Genomic DNA, 21,624 nt, shown 5'->3' on the forward strand with positions numbered 1-21,624 from the left:
ACCAGAAGTACGCACACAAATAGCACAACACAAAACACTCATTATGTAAACACACGCACTTGTAAACAGACAGCACGACACATCCACGCACTCATGCAAATGTTCATACACAAGCACACGTATAAACATTAACAAGGACTTTAACACGTAAATTGCGAATTTGAATAAAGACAACACGAATGATTTTACAATGTGATTACTCGTGTGATTAACTCGTAAAACTAATACTTAAAAGTATTAAGTTGACTGGCAAGTGGACCCAATTGGACCAAACAGACGGTCATGTGTACGTGAAATATAAAAACGGATCAATGACAAATAGGCTACACTATATAAGCCTTTATTGTGTTGTCAGTATTACTGCACCATATGTCTTTATTGTATTGTTAGCACAGTATTATACTCATGTTGAGATGTACAATATAGTGTAGGCCTATATTCGAGAATAAAACCTATCGTTGGAACAGTGAATAATTTCGTTGATTTGTTGTGAAATAGGGCCTTTGCTTGATCGCTAGTGCTTGATGATTTATCTAATGGAGTGGTGCGTCATCTTGTGGTACAATCAAAGTATAACAACAACTTTAGAGCATATACCCAGGCAATATACCAGTTTCCTTGCCATACTATAACATTGACATTGTCAAAGCAGTCTTACAAATAAACGAATTAAAAATAATTATGAAGGATTAGACAAATGTAGTTTAAGATTAAAAAAAACTACAGAAAATAAAAAATATAAACAGATAAAATAAAATGAATAATAATAATACAATTTAAATGTTGGTCGGGGTCGCCATCTATTGGTCAAAAGTACAAGTACACTTTGAAAAGGCAGAACGTAAAAAAAAAAAAAAAAAAAAAGGTTTCCATTGTGTTCGAGACATTTCTACGTGCGCGTCCCCGTAGGGATCTTGTGATCTCTGCGTCAGCTGTCAAGTGATGCGCGCTCTAGCCTTTTCAATAGCCAGCCGGTGAGTTATTTACAAACTGGGAGGACCTGAGATTCCACCGACAGGAAGAAGAGAGGGACCATGGTCACTACAGCTTTGCATACCAAGCTCATGTAAAGCTAGTCTCTGTTCATCTTCTGACTTGGGACGTTGTCTGGACACAGGCATTTCAGATGAAAAGGGCCAAGAAGGACATGGTTTCCTGGTTTCATTGTAATTCCTTAGCTAGCCTGCGGTTAACGAGTGCAGTCTCAACTCTAAACAAGACCCCGTAGCTAGGTAGCTAGCGGCTAACGACTCGTTCCGTTGACAGGAGATTGGAAACTAGTTTGAATTCGGGTTCCGTATTACTGCTAATCAAAATCGACAATTCGTAATTATTATTTTCGGAATTGAGCAACAATCAGTTTCACGGTCGCCGTAACCGAGAAGCGTAGTTCAGCGTTTCTCGAATAGTTATGAATAGTTTTAATATTTCAAACAAGACGTCCCCATTAAGCTCTGCCTTGAGCGCCGATAACAGAGTTAGATTAGCCGATGTCAACTGCAACCATAACGACGAATGGGATGATGATGTGTACATGTGTTTTTATGACAAGACGATGGGTGAAGCGACACAATCTGCAATGCCCTCTGTCCAATCGGGGCTGGATGGACACCTGCCCCGTCTACACGGCCGACCTCTCGCCACTCCGGGTGGTTTGTTAGGCCTCAGTAGTGCTTTCCCTGCAGAATTCCCTAGTCGGGGTTCAGCTTCGTCTTATTTTCATACGAATTCGTTGGATTACAATGACACTGACGTCGCCAACGAGGGTCCAATGTACGGGAGTCGAAAAAGGACCAGGTCCAACAGTTCAAGGCAGCGGTATAATGAGGTGGTGGATGAACTTGGACCCGAAGAGGTGAGGTGGTTTTATAAAGAAGACAAGAAAACGTGGAAACCTTTCGTCGGACACGACTCGCTCAAAATAGAACTTTCGTTTCGTAAATCCTGCGAGCTAAACACTGTGAACTCAAAACACAACGGGAGTGGAGGAGAGGGAGAGCGGGCGAATGGTTTGGAAGGAATGGGCCCGAGTGGGCCGGTTACTGTTGATAATAGAACCAGCAGTGTGCAGGTGGACCGGGGATTGCTCGATTCACCTGCCGGGTCTTCGGAAGCGAGGGACCCAGACGACATCAAGTGTCAAGTGGAACATGTGTGTGTTCGGGGAGGGCTGTACGAGGTGGACGCCAAACAACGAGAATGTTATCCTGTTTACTGGAATCGTACGTATAATAGGATTTCTACATCTAATAAGCAGTGTGTTTTCAAACCTGTTTAAAACCTTCATATTTTCAGGGATTCACTCAGCTTAGCTAGTTGATATGTGCTGCTGTTAATTAATTAATTCGAGGTGAAGTAACCAACAGTGGGTTTGGTTGGTTGGTTACCATAGAGGCTTTGAAAACCTGACCTCCCTGAGAAGGATACTTCATTGTTAACTGGCGGATGTCTTGCCAATGTAACAACATGAGACAATTTGGCCACCCCAATCTTCAGGCTGATTTTGGAAGTCTGTAGCAGTTGATATGAGGCTTTTTTGTCTAATTAAATACTCAGCTTTTAAGCAGGACAGTCTTTGGACAGTTGTATGATTACATAACTCTTTCTCAAAATACAATCTATGTATAAAAAAAAGTCCTATATGGTTTTCCCTTTCAACTCTTTACCCAATACCTCACATAAGGATTTTTATAACCTGGCCTTTATTTAAAACGAGAGTCCCTTATGTATTCATCTTTAATTATTCTATGGGCCACCGCTAGAGGATTGGTTAATTATGCCAGTCAAGATGGATGAAAGAAATGTGGCCTGTGTCAAGCACACTCGAGATTTCCAGGTATCCCATAATAATCCCCTGCACTCCTCATTTTGTTTTCCTGACATAAAGAGCAGGACTGCATCCCTGTGATGCGGGCCCAGTGGTTCATCGATGGTACCTGGCTCCCATTGGAGGAGGAGGAGAGTGACCTCATCGAGCAGGAGCACCTGACTCGTTTCCGGGGTCAACAAATGCAGGACAACTTTGAGTCAGACGTAGTGGCAAGGACCGTCGACAGCAAAGATGGTGAGTTTCAGGGAATGCTGGGCAAGAGTTATATGAATGGAATCAAGTGCACAATAATGACTGATTAACACAACAAGCTTTGAACTTGTTTTAACTAACTTAATATTAAGAAATGCTAATAATCAAAATGTCAACTTGTTGGTTGTCAAGATTTTGGTGTAAACAATGCTCTCATTTTAATAGAGTTGGTTGTATCATAGACAGAGCCATACAGGTAAATTTAGAGTTGCTATTTTAGAAGTTGCTAGCCATTCCCCTTCAGGTCTATTCTACAGCTTGTCTTATGACGCATTTGTGATTTAGGCACAATATGTGGCAGCTATGCCTGCTGCTCTTAGGAAGGAGAGTGAATGGAGCAGGTGTATGTATTCAGTGAGTGCGTGTGCGCCAACATTTTGTGACGCAAGCCTAATCTCAAATGCTGATGCAGCCATAACCACCTTACCCAACGTTTTTGTTCTCTCCATCTCTGTTGAATTAATGAAAAATGCAGGCAGGGATAAAGCTTTATTAAAAGATTAGGAAAATGTTTGTGTGTGTGACATATTATAATATTCCGGATAGATCTGTATGTACTGTATACTGCAATATACACATTGCAATTCAGTCCTATTGAAATAGCCACTTATGCATTAGACACTTTTTCACTTAATTCACATACAAATTTACCACTGAAATAAAAACTCATGACCTAAGCCAATCTATGCTCCATTTATTAATAAACCATAAGCCCCTTTTTGGAATCGACCCGTCTCTGCTGCAAAGTACATTGCAAGAACAGCTGACCTGTGTGGACGTTCTTCTGCCCCTTCTCAGATGCTACTGGGCCTCATAAATAAAGCAATCAGCAGGCCAGTGCACTGGAGGTTGGATTGACTAGGTTAGCCATTCATGGCCTATGTGGGCCCGGTGTCTTGTATGTACTCCATAGCTTTTTGCCCTGGGGACAGTAACATCCCTCACCCTAGGCATTTGATTTGGATGGACATGGAGGTCACTTATACATGACGCGCACACATGCATGACACTTTTGATATATTGTGCCTGTAATGAGGCATGAATTTAAGGTTGTGTTTATTGTAAGACACTGTCAGCCACATAAGACCCAGTGGTCACCAGTGGTAGGAATTGAACAGTTGAGACCACCAGTCTCTTTGCAAAACGCCTCTCGCAGCCATTAGGAGAACAACATCTAAGTAACTTGAGCCCGGGATGACCCTAGCACTCAATGGATACATTAGCACCCCCCCCACACACACTTTTACCAAAGCCATTATTCAGTCAGGGAATTACTCACCGTCAAGCTGAAGTCATGGTTTTGCCAGTCACTTCTGTTTTTGACATGTTAAGTTCCCTTTGATTAACAGCAGAGCGCTATGTGGTCCGAACATCTACCTTGACATTGCAGACTTTAATGGGTTGATGGAAGCTTAAGCTATGGGCTTTCACTGCTGCCTTACCTCTGCAACTGGTTGGTAGCATCCAACCTTGTTCTTGGTGAGGAGGATAAATAATTTAGGCTTACAAAAATAATATTCTGTTATGATTGTTGGGAGGACGTGCTATCATACTATTGGCTTCAAATATGTGATATAGTATTGGATCATTACCCCAAATTACCTCTACTGATTCATCTAAGCTTATAAAAAAGCTTATTGACATGGGTTATATTAAGCTTATAAAAAGATGTTTCTTTTGTTGCAAAATGTACCTAATTTTTAGCACTGCATACATTTTTCTAACAATTTCTCTGTTGAGGATGAGATTATAATCTTGGTATGTCTCCAACCATGACACGCTCGGCTCATCACGGCTAGCTTTTTACACCAGTCTGTGAAATTTGAGGGGACTTTTCGGAGCAATAATGTTAATGCTCATCCCAGATGGTAAACACCTAGCAAGAGAGTTGTGCTCCCGTCACATATCTCTGCAACTGAAGCTAAAAAAACACCAACAACAACATTAGTGTTTTTGTCTAGTGTCGAGGACTGATTGAATTATGGATTCCGCTTTGAGTGTCGTGTCAGTCCTGGTTAACGTAATCACAGATTCATAGAGATGAAATGGAGGAAGTGAGTTTTTCCCTTTTCACATAACCTCATGATGACAAACGTTTACTTTTGGTTCGTCAGTGTTGGTTTGGCGCTGAAAAGGAATGGGCTCTATGCACGCAACACTTCCGCAATGGTCTCAGAATGCTTCTACAAATCCGTACTGTATTTGTTCCATTATTTACGACTTGAAAAACAAGTAGGCGTGGATTTCGTTTCCAGGTGATAAAGTTTAGTTTGGACGTGTGAGGTTAATGCACAAGACGTAAGGCTTGGTTGCCAGGGTGATACCAACGTAGTAGGCTTGCTAATAAAGTAGTAGTACCCTGATAGTATATTATAGTGTTAAACTGAATTCTGCGACCCACCGAAAAGTGTGACCCAAGGGGGCGCTGTTGAACATTTTCTTAAACATGCACAAGTTTGAAGCGTAGACAGGCATGAAGTTGTTCACGTGCGGAAACATCCATGAACTTAACATTTGTATCGTCATCGACACCCTGATTTGATTTGATTAGCATTTTACAGACCCATACTATGGATCTATTGCCCGGTTTCACAAAACTGGGCAAAAAAAACGGATGACGATTCAAATTCCGCACGTGAATGACTTCATGCCTGTCTATGCTTCAAACTCGTGCATGTTTAAAAAATAAACAGCGCCGCCTTGGGTCACACTTTTCGGTGGGTCGCAGAAATTAGTGTAACACCGGATTTGTAGAATGTGGAAGTATTGCCAATGCGGAAGTATTGCCAATGCGGAAGTATTGCGTGCATATAGCCTATTGATCCTTTAGTATTCAAGTGATTATTGGGTGGATGCACTAGTTTCGTCTGAATAACTGAGATATTCTAGGACACACACAGGCTGTTTATTCTATCCAAAAAAATTATATTTTAATTAATTCAGTATCTTTAGTTACTCAAGTTTGTAAGGTTTCACAAGCTATTATTTTGGGTAGGTTAAAGCACACATTCAAATAGGTTTTAGGAATATCTGCATTTTCCTTTCAATTGCAGCAAGGATTTGCATGCGTAGACTGGGACTATGTAGGTCTAGGCATGGTCCTGGGACTCCACCTGACTGAGATATGGGGCTGTTAAATATATGTTGTGCCTAACAGAATGGGCATCATAACATGTCATGCATCAACACATGGGGCATAAAAGACACAAATGAAAAATAAGTCAAACCAGCGGATGTCCGTTCACACAACGTTTTCTGACTGATGGCCACAGCAGCTGGCTGCAAACATAAGCTCAAGGTTAGGTTAATTTAGGTCATCATTCTTGTTATGATGTTGTGCTGCTTACCATTGGCCTTGAGGCTGCTTGTTGGAGTTCAAATAATTGTCAAGAGCGATGCTTTGACAAGGCAGTCATACTAGTATTTTAAGTAGGTCATTAGTAACACTGGTTAATGGTACATTAATGGTACATTTTATCCCTCTAATCCACCTACTTCAAGCTAATGTAGGGAATGGTTTGTGGATAGATTCCTCTGTTGTCCTGCACAGATGGACCTCAATGTTATCCAAGCTTTTAGTACGCCGCTAGTGACCTCAGCTCTCCTCTCCCTGAGCATTATTAATTAGATTCCACCATGTCAAGCCTTGGATTTGCTCTATCAATTTGACTGTTAAACACTGGCATTGCCTTTTTAATTACCATTAATTGTCTTATTGATTGAAAAGTGACTTTACTTTAATAATAGTACATCCAACCACGTAAACCTTAATCTTTTCACACAATTATTTGTATTAAGTTTTGTGCTCTGTTGTTTTAATGCCATGTTCCCCTCTGACTTACTAATATGTGGACATGTTGGTGTTCCTGGTAAATAACTTGAATGGTTAGTTCGACACAGTTGAAGTTGGTTTTTGTGAAAATATTAGAACAATTATTACACTGCTCATTTTAGTTGTTGTATTCTGTTGATTTCATTATCTTTGGTCTTTTTTGCTATATAAATGCTTTTGACAATGCATACTACTCTCCCATGGATCTGTTGATAAGGATACATACCATTTACTTATTATATTAACTTTATTGACATAAAGAGACAGGACACGGTACTGAACAAAGTACCATGATATTATTCTGTCACTGTCTGATAGTCATGTTTGTGATCATTTGCAGCCATGCAAAATTATGCCTTGCTGAGGATGTATTCTTTGTTGTACTTTGATTTAGAATATTTGATCACAAGTCTATGTGTTCCGGTAAGTAGAATCAAATCAAAATTCCTTCGGAAACCTTCACAATTTTAAGGCAACGGCATCTGTCAATGTTTTTTTGTGTAATGTTGAACCCATCATCAGTCATCTCTGGCATCTTTCAAGTAAAGTCCCATATCGGGTTTCCCCTATATATTTGACCTCAGCCTTTTATTGCTAATTCCTTGTCCAGTGGAATTGGATATAAAAGGCCATGATGTACTGCCCTAGCTGGCAGCATCTGCTGCCATCCAGAGAGGTCCCTGTCTGATAGCGTCCCTACTTGACCGATGCCCTTGTCCAAAAGTGGTGACAGTAGAGGTAGTCTGTGTGATTACCCCAAGGCCGGGCATATTAATCACTTTCTCTTGGTTGTTAGTTCTTTCCCACCTGCCCCCCTTCTACCTCCCCTTTCTGTTCAAATGGAGCGGATATCAGACCTGTGCTAAAACCACATGTCACAAACGCAAACGCTGCCAAGGTACGGTAAAACCCCAATTTCTTATTTTTCTTCTACAGTAGTGCTCACAGCCTATGCCCGCTCTCTCCCCTGTAGTTTCTAGCATCTCTTGACATACCTCTCCCCTTCAATCTGAGGTGTATTTCTATGATGACAACACATTCAACTCCTATCCCACCTCCCCTTGTGAGCCTGAACCTAGCCCTCATGCAAGTACCTCTGACTCTGCTGTGACCCAGAGTTAAGTGCTGCTACTTTCTTTTTGTGGAAACCAACAGTGTTTTGTATTCAAGCTGCAGTGAAAAGATAGGGAAGTGAAGATGAATACTCTGATTGTACAGTCATTCTGACTTGAACTTTAAATTAACCCCATCCAAAGATGGATCATATCTCAACCAGCCTGTTCCCATAAAGCCACCATGCGTGGTGTCTGTTTAAGCTCTTCTGCCCTCTCTCGTCCCTGACTCGCTATTTTCTCCTCACTCCTATCTCCTAACACACAGTCACAGTCATTAATGAACTACCCCCTCACTCTGGCTCTGAGGGCTCTGAACAAAGCTTTCTGTGGAGGATGGCTAGTCTGAGGTCACTAAACAGAGGAGCCATTGAGGGCCATAATGCACCGCTGTGTAGTGCTGGCTTCTTTGAGTTCCAGAACTGCCCTAGTTGTGGGTGCATTGAACCTCAACTAAACTGCTCGGTTTCACTAAGTTCTAGCCTAGCATTACTGTAGAAAATCAGAGTGGGGGTATTGACCAAAAATCTAGTTTCCATGCTGCTCATGCATCGACTTGGATAGACTTGCCAGTTGCCACACCGTTACCAACATAGAACTCCCTGTATTAAGTCTGTATGAAATGTGTATTTATAGTGTGGCTGAGACTTTCTATGGCTTGGCCAGTTAAAGTGAAGACAAATTAAATGCAGGCTGTTGCCACTGAAGCGGTTTCTTGAACTGTAAGCACTCAACTCATTATCATAACGGTAGTCAGAGTTACTCCCCAGATGCCAGAAAGTAGCTTTGCTCCTCATTTGTTCTTACGCCAATCGAGTAGGAACAAATCAAGGCACACTCTTTTCTTCTGCCTCTTTCTGTAGCTCAGAAACCTATTCCTATAACCTATAACCTATTCTTTCTGTCTTATCTTGTTCGCTTTCCATCTCTTTCACATAGATGTTATACCTATCCTTCCATTGCTGTGAGGGATTAGTGTTAGAATCCTGTATCCCACCCCTAGTACTCTTTATAAGCTTTCCAAGGTGTGACTGTCGGAGAACCTTCACATACATTTAAATCAGCCTTCCTACCACACCCTTGCCCTTTTTATTTTCCTTTTCAATGTAAACGGGACAAATCTTTGAACATCCTCTTTAGCATCTGTCACTCTTGCCTGCTACATTACCGTCCATCTACCCCATCAGGTCCACATCTATAATTTAGATGGCTGGATTATTATTGGTGCTCTTGGACAAAGACGTCCTGTTATCCTGTCAAAACACGACATGTAAAGCTCAACGTTTTGGCTCCATGACTCCCATGTCTCCCATGTCAATAGTTTTTCTCTCAGGTCCAAACATAGAGGCACTGATTATGGCCTCCGACCTCTCATAGATCTCTCAAATAATCTAATAACGGAGGATTGGAAGCCACGACAAACTGAGTGGGACTCATCCCTTTTTGCTTTTTTAAAGGCCTCACTCTCTCTGACTCAGTCTCTGCCTCAGTCTCTGACTTCTTTTGTCTTTTTTTCAATTTCATATTTGGCTACTTTTAAATATTTGTTTAATAGATATACCCGACAGGGATATCTCCTCATTTAGCAGAATGATAACCCAATGGGAAGCAATACTGCATTAAGAAGGCACCCTCGTGGGCCACAAATACATGTTGGCTTGGAATCTCTAATGACCGGATCAGCAATGGCACTTATCCTGTGACTGCTGACCATGGCCATCTTAATATTCCAACTGGTTTGTTATCTACAAGGTAATCTGGAACATTCCTCAAAGAACCATGCTATATTCTGTAAAGTATTTTATAAAAAAAACTGTTTAATTCCAACTGGACTTATGTTTGGACCTTGGCCCGATGTGTCAGTCTTTCACTCAGCCTTCCCAGTGTTTCTTGGCTCAGCGGCACACCTAAAGGGGATTCTAAGGACATGCCACAAGGGGTCGTTCCTCAGTCTTCCTAAATCTATTTTTTTTTTTAATCAAACACTTTCATATTCCTTCCATTAAAAATAAAAACAATGGGTCTCCTCTTAGCCATATCTCTGCTCTTACTTGCTCTAGTCCCAGTGTCTTCAATTGAAATAAGCCTGTCTGAGAGACAAGGAAATGTGGCTACTGCCGTGCACACAAAATGACACTGCACTATGAGCAAGAAAGAGCTGAAATAGGCAGAAATATGGTGTGCTGACGTGGTGTGCTTCCCCATGATGCTGCAGATCAATGTCCTTCTAGACGATTTGATCGTGCTATTTTTAGGGTGGTGTTGTACTGCTGTTAAGATCTTAACTGTGGTTGTGTTTTCTATCCTCCTGTCTCTATTTTCTACCATCCCCTCATGTCAAACCTCCGTTCCTCGCATACTCCTGTTATTTTTGTTCCCTCTGAATTTTTCTTTTTTTTTTAAATAATCATTGTCTATTTATACCCACGCATTGCTCTCCCTGTTCATTTCCCCTTGTGTGTGTTTGTCCCCGTTTGGCCGGGCCATTGCAGCAGTCCACAGTTTGAAGCTGAGTCGCACCCACGTGGACTGGCACAGCGTGGATGAGGTCTACCTCTACAGTGACGCCACCACCTCCAAAATCGCGCGCTCTGTTACACAGAAGCTGGGCTTCTCCAAAGGTCAGAATTCTGCCTACGCTTCTGCTCACCTACAGCAGAACTTCTTGGGTTTTAAAATGTTGCTTTTCGTGTTTGTCAGGGCAGTACCAGTATTGCTACATGGGTACAGTTCATCCTGTAGCTGTTTCATAACCAACAAATTGTTTTAGGGTGAAATTGCTATCCTTTTTTAGTGATTTAATGCTGTTGCAGTATAATCCAGTTTTTTTAATAGATTAGCCCAGTCAATTGCAACCCATTAATCTGTTGTTTTTTGGAGCAATCAGCCAGAAGCTATTTAATACATCACAATTTCTGTTAGAGCCCAGGTCGGATGCTATGATATGCATGGATCTGCATTGATGTTATCGCCAGCCTTCCAGCCCTGTAGCACATTCCTGTCCTCCTCCTCTCAGATTTAGAGAGACAACCCCCCCCCCCCCCCCCGACACACATGGTCTGTGGAGGCAAATCTCCTTAGTGGTGTCCACACAGCAATCCCATTGGCTCCCACCACTCTAGCACGCAGCACATGACTGGACTGAAGCTGAATATCTAAATAAGGCACACACACATAGGCTTCTAGGTACAGTACAGCTGTTGCACTACATACTGCAACTGGCCACACTCGCAGCAGGGCGCTTTGTCCCAACCTGCTGACCTGTTTGATCCCAGCAGAGCATGTTACTCAGACACAAAATGACCTATAAATTCTTCATAATCCGTCTTCAATATGTTTAATGCTACAAGAAGCTTAACAATGTGTGTTGTTTATCAGTCGCTGGTGAAACTACAATCATTTGATTGAAATAAACCACACACAGTGTGTGGCCTCCAAATAAATCAGATGAACTTGTGATGTTTGGCCCCAGCCTCTAGCAGTGGGACGCGGCTCCATCGCGGCTATGTGGAGGAGGCCTCCCTTGAAGACCGGCCCCCCCAGACTACTCATGTGGTCTTTGTTGTCCACGGCATCGGGCAGAAGATGGACCAGGGCCGCATCATCAAGAACACTGGAATGTAAGTGGGAGAATCGGATGGTGTAATGCAGTGGCTCAGGGTTGAGCTATGCCCCGCCAAAGGTTTCTGGTTTCCATCCAGAGTGTCTGTAGCCTAACCGGTAGGCATCTTTGAGCAAGATGCCCTATTCCCCTACATGGTCTGTCCCGCTCCTACTGAAGCCGTATCATATGAACAATGGCTTCAAAATGGCCAATTTGACTGGAATCAAACTGGAAACCATTGCAGGAATCTTTTTTAGGGCAAAGCAACACGATTGAAAAATGAGATGGTGTCCTTCAGAGGCTAACCTGTATGACGTCAATCAAGTCAACCATGTCATGCCATGTAGAGCACTGCTTTTTGTGTAAACACATCTAGCAGAGGAGGAGATGATGTGCACATCCCATCGCATGTGACGTGTCTGATCCTGTGCATCACAGATGCCAATTTGTTTTGCTAGAAGCTATACTCAATCAAGTGAGCTATACTCACTCAGTCAATACAGACCAAATGCCCACATTGGCGTGACAGCTAACAAAATGGAAATAGCAACAGCAATAGTCTCAGGTTGTCGAATACATTTTCAGGACTATCTCAAACACTTGTAAGAACAGCAAAGACACATGACTCCTTCTGCATTAACAGTTGAGTGAATCGGTGTCGGACATCACGTGCACCCTGCCTCTTAACAACACGGCGACATCAGGATCTGACTGTTCACAACAGCCTACAGCCTATATCTGGCAGAGTAGGACTATAACTGGCTGTCTTTAGTTGCACAACAGCGCTGTTTCGGGTCCACTAGAGGTAGTTGTGGGAGAACGCAGGGAGCAGAGGCATGTGTGTCTCTGTGCTATGAGCCAAGCGGCATTCCTTTGCCCTCAACTTAGCTTGGCTAAGCAGGTAAAGTAGATCAAGGCAGGCTGACCTCACCTCTAAGCCTGGCTCCCACCCCCTGTGGATTACAGTCTCCGAGCCGTTCTCAGAGGCCTAAAGAAGAAAGATCAGGCCTTTTTAATTCTAGCAACTTTTATCTTTACTTTTAATGATCTGTATGCCATTGCTTGCTTACTAATGTCTTGAATAGATTTCCTAATCATATCCCAACATTGCTAGGTTACCCTCATAACAATTGTTTTTTACTAACCCTAAATGCTAGTGGAACCCTACTTTGGGAGCTGTGCATAGAGGCTTTTGATGTTGTACTGAATATTCATAGCCTTTAAGCACTTTCACTACGTACCGTCATTTAGTGCTATCAGTCTAGGCTCCGGACAATGCTGTCCAAACAGTTGAACTTTAAAGGCGTTCTTTCCATCAATTTTCAGCTATCTGTGTCATTTAGTGCTATCAGTCCAGGCTCCAGACAATGCTGTCCAACCAGTTGCACTTTAAAGGCATTCTTTCCATCCATTTTCAGCTGTCTGTGTCTCTCTCTCTTTATCTATCTCGCTCTTACTCCCTCGCTCTTACTCTCTCTCATGCACTGCAGGTTCTAAGGCTACACTGCCCCATACTGGACCTACAGCAGCATAGCCATCACCATGCTTGTAATGCATTAATATAGAGCCCCCCTCCTCCCCCCCCTCTAAACACATGACAGTATATCGGTGTAGACTGCCAATGTTGATGGCACTGACTATTTATTCTCTAGCATGATGTCACCTTGACTCAAAAGGTAGAACCTGCAGTAGGATCCCATTTCAATGAGCGCCTATGAGACCTTTGGTCATAATATCTACATGCTAAGTGAATGATAAGTGTTGTTGTTGACTTGTAGTGACTCTTATTTACCTACTTGTCTGTGTGTATGTACAGGCTGAGGGAGGCAGTAAGGAAGATGGAGGAGAAACATTTCTCAGAGAACCACGGAGAGCATGTGGAGTTCCTTCCTGTGGAGTGGCGCTCTAAACTGGCACTGGATGGAGGTTAGTGTGTGTGCGCGAAAACCAATGTGCTATCTATCGTTTCTCAATCTTTTTAATTACTCATGATGTACTATTTAGGTTGTGATATATGTAATTTTATTGTATCAGTTACTTATTATATATATTATAAGTCATTGATAATATCATAATCATGTATGCTCATTGTATTGTTAAGTTAACCAATTGAATGTTAATCAACTATATCACCAAAACAACTTAAAGAAAACGTTTCACGTTCATTTTGTGTTTTTATCTCTAACCATTGACTCTGTGAGTACAGTTAGATAGTAGCATAGAGAACTGAGGGACTGCCCCTTGTGCTGTTTCTAGATACCGTGGACTCGATCACACCCGATAAAGTGAGAGGGCTCAGAGACCTCCTCAACAGCAGCGCTATGGACATCATGTACTACACCAGCCCTCTGTACCGAGATGAGGTGACGGACACACACACACACACACACACACACACACACACACACACACACACACACACACACACACACACACACACACACACACACACACACACACACACACACACACACACACACACGTGTACTTTTCTTTTTATAATTTCTGTTTACGTTTTATGTCCAGATCACCAAAGGGCTGACCCAGGAGCTGAACAGACTCTACTCGCTCTTCTGCTCGCGGAACCCCGAGTTTGAGGAGAAGGGCGGCAAGGTGTCCATGGTGTCACATTCGCTGGGCTGCGTCATCGCCTTCGACATCATGACGGGCTGGGACCCCGTGCGCTTCTGCCTGCAGGAGCACCAGGCCATGGAGGAGGAGCTGGCACTGCGCTGGATCTCCTACGAGGAGAAGGACCTGTTGGAGCAGCTGCAGAGCACCAGGACCAGGTGAGAAGCCAGCCTAGCAGGCCCTTTCTGTTTGACTGGTTTTGCGGGTGTGTGGTTTACTAGCCAGGTGGCATGTGATTTTTTTTGTAGTATGACGTGGAAGTGGATACTTTCATGTTACAGATGGCGGGCCGGAACAAGCTGAATTGGTTAAGACGTTGGCACAGTCTCTGAAATAGATAATATTCTGCTCTAAACTGGGGTTATAAAATGGCATCAATAACTTTGTTACATTTCGGGCATTTAGCAGATGCTTTTATCCAAGGCGACTCACAGTAAGTTGATTTATTTATCAGAAGGAAAACAATATATCGCTGTCGGTACAGTAAGGATGTTCATAGAACCAAGTGCCAAGGTTCCAAGGTGCAAGGACGTACGACATAGAATAAGTGCGTACATTAAGTGCCAGGACGTACAACATCCATTGAGTGCGTAAGAGGGGGGTGTTGAAAGCAATGTTGATGATCACATAGGAAAAATAACCATGTTTTAAGCAAAACCAAATAAACGTTTTGGGTTCACCGTTGGCTCTTCAACGTTACGTTACGTAGCGTAAAGTGGCATCGGTTAGGTTGTATCAGAAGTTTTAAGAGTACATGAACACAGTATCAGGCCCGATACTGATTATTAATAACACAAAAGCAAAACTACAATATCATGTAGGATTGCTGCGTAGACGCCAGTGGCTTTCATATCCATTGGTCTGAGTCTTACTCGGTTACAGAAGGGCTTCAATGTTTCAAAGACGCATGGCTTCCATAGCATGAGAGTAGACCTACTTCTAAATATCTCAAAGCAAAAAGTTGGTTTGAACATTGTGCAAAGGGTTGATGAAACTGCACGGCAGGACTAGCTCTATTTACCAGAAGAGAAATCACTCAAGCCCTATGGTCAGTAAATGATTCATACAAGGAAAAAACATTGCAACCTGTTCTATTCATGTTTATTAAATTTCCAACCTGTTATTAATAGAAGGTACAAAGAAGTTCATTAATAAACCCTTCGAAATCACACACAAATGCATATTTATTAATTGTGTATTGTGTTGCGGGAAGCAACTCGAGCAGTTTTCTTAACTTGGCAAGCGAGATTACCACAGAAGTCTAATATATTGTCATGTTTGAGGAGGGTTATTGAGCACTCTCTTCTTTCTCACCGCAGATTACGAGAACTGGAAGGTCGGCTCGGAGGCCTGGAGGCCTCGAAACCATCAGCAGCTCCAGCGCTCAAATTTAAGGTACATGACGATGTACATGTGAACAATAACCACAAACGTATTTTAAAACAAATAATATACAGTATATAGTACTGGTACAGAGCTGTCTGGGTTTGTGCTGATGAAGACAAGAGAATGGGCCACCTCATCATCACAACTTAAATAAAATCGATATTGTTAGTTTAACAAAAGGTTCCAAATCAAGTTTCCAACACTACTTAAATCCCATACTTCATAGGATACGAGCTATGGACTTGAAGCAAAGCAGACGCTGTGACGGGTCCCCCAGGAAGACTAGCTCGTCCCACTTTGGTGACAGCTAATGGGGATCCTTTTAAACAATAAACAATAATAAACGGGGCTTCACCAGAGATGGCGCTGTTCCCCTTGGCTTATCATTTAATAAACACAGGGGTTTGTGCGCGTCTCTCCCAGGTGGAGAACTTCTTCTGCATGGGCTCTCCACTGGCCGTGTTCCTAGCCCTCAGGGGCATCCGGCCCGGCACCAGCGTCCAGCAGGACCACATCCTGCCCACCTCCATCTGCCGCAGGCTCTTCAACGTCTTCCACCCCACCGACCCCGTGGTCAGTCCCCCCCCCCCCCATCCTCCCCACAACTTGCACACTCATACAGACTGAGTTGTTATTTTCTAGCTCCATTGGCACACACTAGCTACACACATTGAGTGGGTTATATTTATGAGGGATTTCTAAACAAATGCCTGCAAAAAAACACACTGAAGTGTTTCCCATAATATAATATCCAGCGGATAAAACATCAAACTGTATGACACATGTGCAGCACAAATGTGGAAATATGTTGAAGTGCTTTGTGTGGTGTGTTTTGGCCTGAAACAAAAAAAAAAACGTACATTTTTTTTTTTCAGGCCTACAGACTGGAGCCTCTGATCCTCAAACATTACAGCAACATTGCACCCGTTCAAATTCATTGGTGAGACATCCACTCTATTTCCAACCTTTTTGTCTACAACCTAGCGCGACACCACGGCAGTCACGCTTTTGTTTTGATTGCCCACAACAGGTGCAGCGCCAATCCCACGCCCTACGACGAGATCCGGCCGACGTTCCTCACACCGGTGAAAGACCCGACGTCGGACACCGAGAGCATTCCGAGCCCCAGCACCTCGCCTGTCCTCGTCCGCAGGCACTACGGGGAGTCAATCACCAACCTGGGCAAGGCAGGCTTCCTGGGTAAGGCCACCTCAGTCTCCCATTGGTCCACGTAATGCCTGGGTCGTTGTCAATTCACATGTGTACCGTGGTACACATCGACTTATTGCTCTATGGCTAAGGAATATATTTGCTGTGATTTTTTTAAATTTTCTGTTAGTTTTTATCTCTCATGCATCTCTCTCTCTCTCTCGCACTCTTTCTTCGTCTGTCTTGTGTGTAGGTGCGGCCAGCATAGGCAAGGGCATCGGGGGCATCCTCTTCTCTCGGTTCTCCCGCTCCAGCAGCCAGCCCTCTGTATCTTTGGGATTGGAGGAAGGGGCAGCCACCGCAGATGGGGAGGAGCCAAAGAAAGCCGACAGTCAATCGGCGTACAGCCTCTCCACGATGGCCCAGTCCCCCTCCGCCGTCGCCGACACATCACGTATGTTCACCTCAACTGACTTCAGCATTTTTAAATGTGTTGTATCGATAGAGCAATATTAATACCGGATCTATATAAACTTAGCTTCTACTTTTTTGTGCTTTTTTTCGATTTATGGTATTTATACGTTAAACACCTGTTGATGAGGAATCAGAATAGCAAAATATCTATATTGGCCTTTTGTAGCTTCGGTATCAATGTCTGTGTTGACCAATGAATGTCATGTCGGTTTTTGAAACAAAAGAAAGGATCTTAAGCATAAAGTGTGCATTGAGTGTGCGTACTAGGAGGCAGATCAGTGGTGTGTTGTGTTGCAGTGGAGCTGGAGCGCCGCATCGACTTTGAGCTGCCCGAGGGCCTGGTGGAGAGTCGCTATTGGTCGGCGGTGACCTCGCACACGGGCTACTGGATCTCCCACGATGTGGCGCTCTTCCTACTGACCTTCATATACAGACAGAAAGATACGCCAGCTACAGCAGCCGCCGCCAAAGACGACCTGGAGCAAGACTAACTCACACACGTGTGCACACAGACAGAACTACACACACCCTTTCTCCATCCTGTTTATGTCTCTTTTACCTTCTGTTCCTTGTTTTAAACACACGTGTTCCTTAACCGGAGCTGGGTCAGAACGTCGCTCAAACACACACACCAACGTTGTTTGTTCTTTATTTAATGGCTACAGGATCGCTCTCACCCCAAGGGTGACACCATTGAACTGAGAACCCCTAAGGAGGTAAATCTTGTGCCACTATGACCAGTAGCGCACCCCCACCCCCTCCCCCTTGTACTATATAGCGAACATGGCATATACATGATAGCAGCTTAGTAAGGTTGGTTCCACCACCTTGAAGTTTCTGTGTCTGTGTCCGTCTGTCTGTCTGTCTCTGTCACACTTTCTCTCCCTCGCTCATCTCCTTGAAGAAAAAGACTGGTCACGTTTTTTACTTTCCATAAAGTGCACAATGGCAGCATTTATTATAGTCAAACATTGATATTGTTTGACCGCATTTCATAGAACAATTCTACTGTCTGTGTAAAGAAGTAATATATTTCACTGTTACAGGAAGTCTGCCATAAATGTCATTTTATATATCTTATTTCTGAAGCAACACCCAAACGTTGGCCTTGTTCATAGGTTTTGAAGCATTGAATGCAGAATAGCAAACCCACAAGTACAACATTTAATATTTTTTAAGCACCATTGACTGGACGGACCATTGATTGGACTTGGAATATTTTGTTCTGTATTTCAATTGTTTTTTTGTTGTCGATGTCGACAAGAGAAAGTAGTACATCTTGAAGTACAACCTTACCATTAATCTCCTTTTGACATGGAGATGGTTATGACAAATGAATGAGTCCCTTTTATTGTGGTCATTTTTTATTATGTCTAACTGGCCTTACTGTGGCTTTAACAACTGTGCCCACACACACACTCTAGAGCGATGGAGACTCCTTGATTAGGTTTGCACATTTATATTTGTTTAAGATTAAATATTTAAGAGAAAATGTATAAATCAAATGTAAATGTCAATTATTCAAAGTTGTTCAAATAGCTCTTGGCTTGCTTTTACACTAGGAAAATCATCTTTTCAGTTATTGGAAAAGGTGTTTATTATATAGAGCTTGAGTCTAGAGTATTTATTGATGAGATCACCAGAAGACCTTTTCTGCAGACGTGCGTTTACAGTTACCGGTATATGATTGACATGAGACCTCTGGAAAAACATGTATTTTTTCTAAATAGAAAGTTATTTTTTAAATCAACATTTTAATCGGCTGTGAATATTAACCTGTATATATGTTGCAAAATATGGTTTGCATGTACACAAAGGTTTTTTTTTTTTTTCAGTTACACAAATATTGTGACTGCTGCTTCATGAAAATACAATCGTTACACTTGACTTTTAACATTAGGCATGATTTGAAGCTGTGCTACTCTGACCCCATACTCATAGACTCATATGGGACCCAATCTTGAACTGTCAGCATTCCCTACTAGGCCTGGGCGATATGGCTGAAAGATGTATCACAATATAACTTGATCATATTGTTTGATATCGATAACTATTGATCATTTTAATGACCTAAAGAGACTAGGAATTACCATGCTGGATTTCACTTAATATGACCTTCCACTGTTCTTCATTGATAAATACTCCAATGTCGATGATGCAACAATGAAAAACACTCAAATATTGTAAATAACTATGGAACCGTGTTTGTGTAACAAACCCAGCTGTGAGATTTGGTGGTCCAGTCTCTTATCGATATATATTGAACATGTTTTATATTGATATTGATCAAAAGTCTATCACGATACGATAATTTATTGTTTTATTGCCCAGGCCTATTCCCTACATCATAAAAGATGATAGTTTCTTGATAAGAACAGCACTAGAAAGCATTAACAGACAAATCCATGTGTAATTTGTCCTGATAACTGACGGAAACATGGGAGTTCTATAAAGCTTGCCTTAAGATTGACAAGAGACTAATCCAAACTATTTCCATGCACCTCCAATGTAACGCTTTATAGGGATATAGAAATTGGTTCTTGGAAACTGGGACTAACCTCACATTGTTCTCTGATGGAGTCTATGAGGTCAGACTTTGTGTTTACGGGAATGTATTCAGTATCAAGTTGCGTTCATGTCCCCATCGCTCGATTGTCATAGTCCAGACTGTGGTGTAAGCTACTGTGTGGAGGACCAGTCCTCCACTATAATAGGTTCTCTTCAGCCATGAAGCACTCAAATAGTGTTGGGTAGTAGATGCATGCATGCCTGTGTGTGTATGTATGTATGTGTGAAAAAAATAATCTAAGGACCTGTTGTATCTACGCTAATCTAGATCGGACTCGCCTTGTCATCGATGCGTTTCGTGAAAAATCAGAATATGTTTGCATCAACTGGACAAAACCCATTACCTACTTAAGGAGTGCAAAGAATTGCTTTAGTAGGCCTAATGGTAGACAGGGTGTCTGTTGTTAACTTGCTCTTTTACTCATTTGTGGAACAAAGCACTGACAGAGGGCCCATGTTTTGAATCACCTGCTTTCGTAGATTTGAGACAATTTCCCCTTATTGCTTCACAGAAAGCAGTCCTTTTTGCTCAATACTCCACCCTCCTCAATGTGCGAAGGATTTCTAGTGAAAACGCATGGATAATTAATTGCCCTGTCAACTTCTGCATGTTAAAAAAGTGGTGCCTAGCCGGCTTCCAAGGACAGCCTGATGGATGGAAGGCCTGACAGAAGACCACAGACCCAACTCGACAGAGCATTCCGTTTTTTTACTAAATTATGTTTTATTTTCATAAAGCACCACCAAATGTATCCGGCTTTTTGAAATGCCATTCTGTCATGTCGTGACATTCTGCCAACTAGAACATTGGGAGGATTTATGTAGGAAGATTCTGCTAATTCTATTTTTGGTTAAAGGGCATTTCATTGCATTGAAGGAGGTGTCTTTGTTTTGCTGTTGGGACATGGCCAGAACCGATATCGGCCGTTGTCATAGGTATCTGTAGTTCACTGGGACAGCTACATGCTATGAAGCTATAGAACAAGAATTGAATCAGTTTTTTCTTTTTTTTTAAATATGGCTGATTTGCCCCCCCTCCCAACTGCCCAGAGCTGTGCACTAACCAATGCCTGTTTTATTTTAAACTGCCATCAGAAGCATTGTATTTATTTCTTTTTATTAAAACTTTTTTTCCGTATCATGTCTATGTGTTACCTTCTTTCTATTTGAGCAGTAATGACCTAGTTTTCATTCATGGGTTTTTCAGGCATGCAAACTAGTCACCTTTCGGCGAAATTCGCCTGGTTTTTTAAACAAAATTGGCCACTTGTGTGATTCGTGGAGATCCATTGAGAAAACATTGGGGGGGGGGGGGGTCTACAGTCTGACGAAAACGAAACGATAACTAAATTTAAAAAAAAAAACTACGACGAAATCTTTTGACACTTTCGTTAACGAATAAAAACGAGACGAAAATGTAAGCGGGACGATTTGGGAAGCGATCCAATCAGAACTAAGCTCGTGGGGAAGCACTGATCGTCCCGCCCAGGTCAACTAGCAGGCGCTTGCTGCGTCGCAAGCAAGTGTCCCTTTGTAAACAGTTTGGCGCAACAATCACCGGTTAAAACACAACCAACTTGAAGTCATTGGTAGACGAGTCATCCCAAAATTCACGCAAAGATAAGCATCCTTAAAAAAAAAATCTTTCAAGCTAATGTTATGTGTTTTTCGCTAAAATTGGAATACAATATAAGCTGAAAGAAACCACCGCTGTCCTGTAACGGTACCGGAGCTCTGTGCTGTCGACACCACAGCGGGGCACAGAAACACAGGATTCACTGTGGTT

The 21,624-nt window shown here is 42.4% G+C and overlaps 1 protein-coding gene across 2 annotated transcripts; it reads left to right on the top strand.

Annotated features, from left to right (window-relative positions):
* Nucleotides 1-999: 999 nt before the first annotated feature.
* On the top strand, nt 1,000-20,970 carry ddhd1a (DDHD domain containing 1a). 2 transcript variants are annotated; one of them, XM_084482388.1, is made up of 14 exons: nt 1,000-2,222; nt 2,888-3,064; nt 7,711-7,812; nt 10,519-10,647; nt 11,499-11,646; nt 13,447-13,556; nt 13,887-13,993; nt 14,157-14,419; nt 15,581-15,656; nt 16,071-16,220; nt 16,523-16,587; nt 16,678-16,847; nt 17,050-17,250; nt 17,568-20,970. In XM_084482388.1, the coding sequence occupies exons 1-14, from the start codon at nt 1,412-1,414 to the stop codon at nt 17,759-17,761; spliced, it is 2,703 nt and encodes a 900-aa protein (XP_084338514.1). In that variant the 5' UTR covers nt 1,000-1,411; the 3' UTR covers nt 17,762-20,970. The 2 variants fall into 2 exon arrangements, with proteins under 2 accessions (XP_084338514.1, XP_084338513.1); XM_084482387.1 differs by lacking the exon at nt 7,711-7,812.
* The last annotated feature ends 654 nt before the right edge of the window (nt 20,971-21,624 follow it).

This window comes from Micromesistius poutassou (genome assembly GCF_964030765.1).
Source record: "Micromesistius poutassou genome assembly, chromosome: 17".
NCBI classification, from domain to species: domain Eukaryota; kingdom Metazoa; phylum Chordata; class Actinopteri; order Gadiformes; family Gadidae; genus Micromesistius; species Micromesistius poutassou.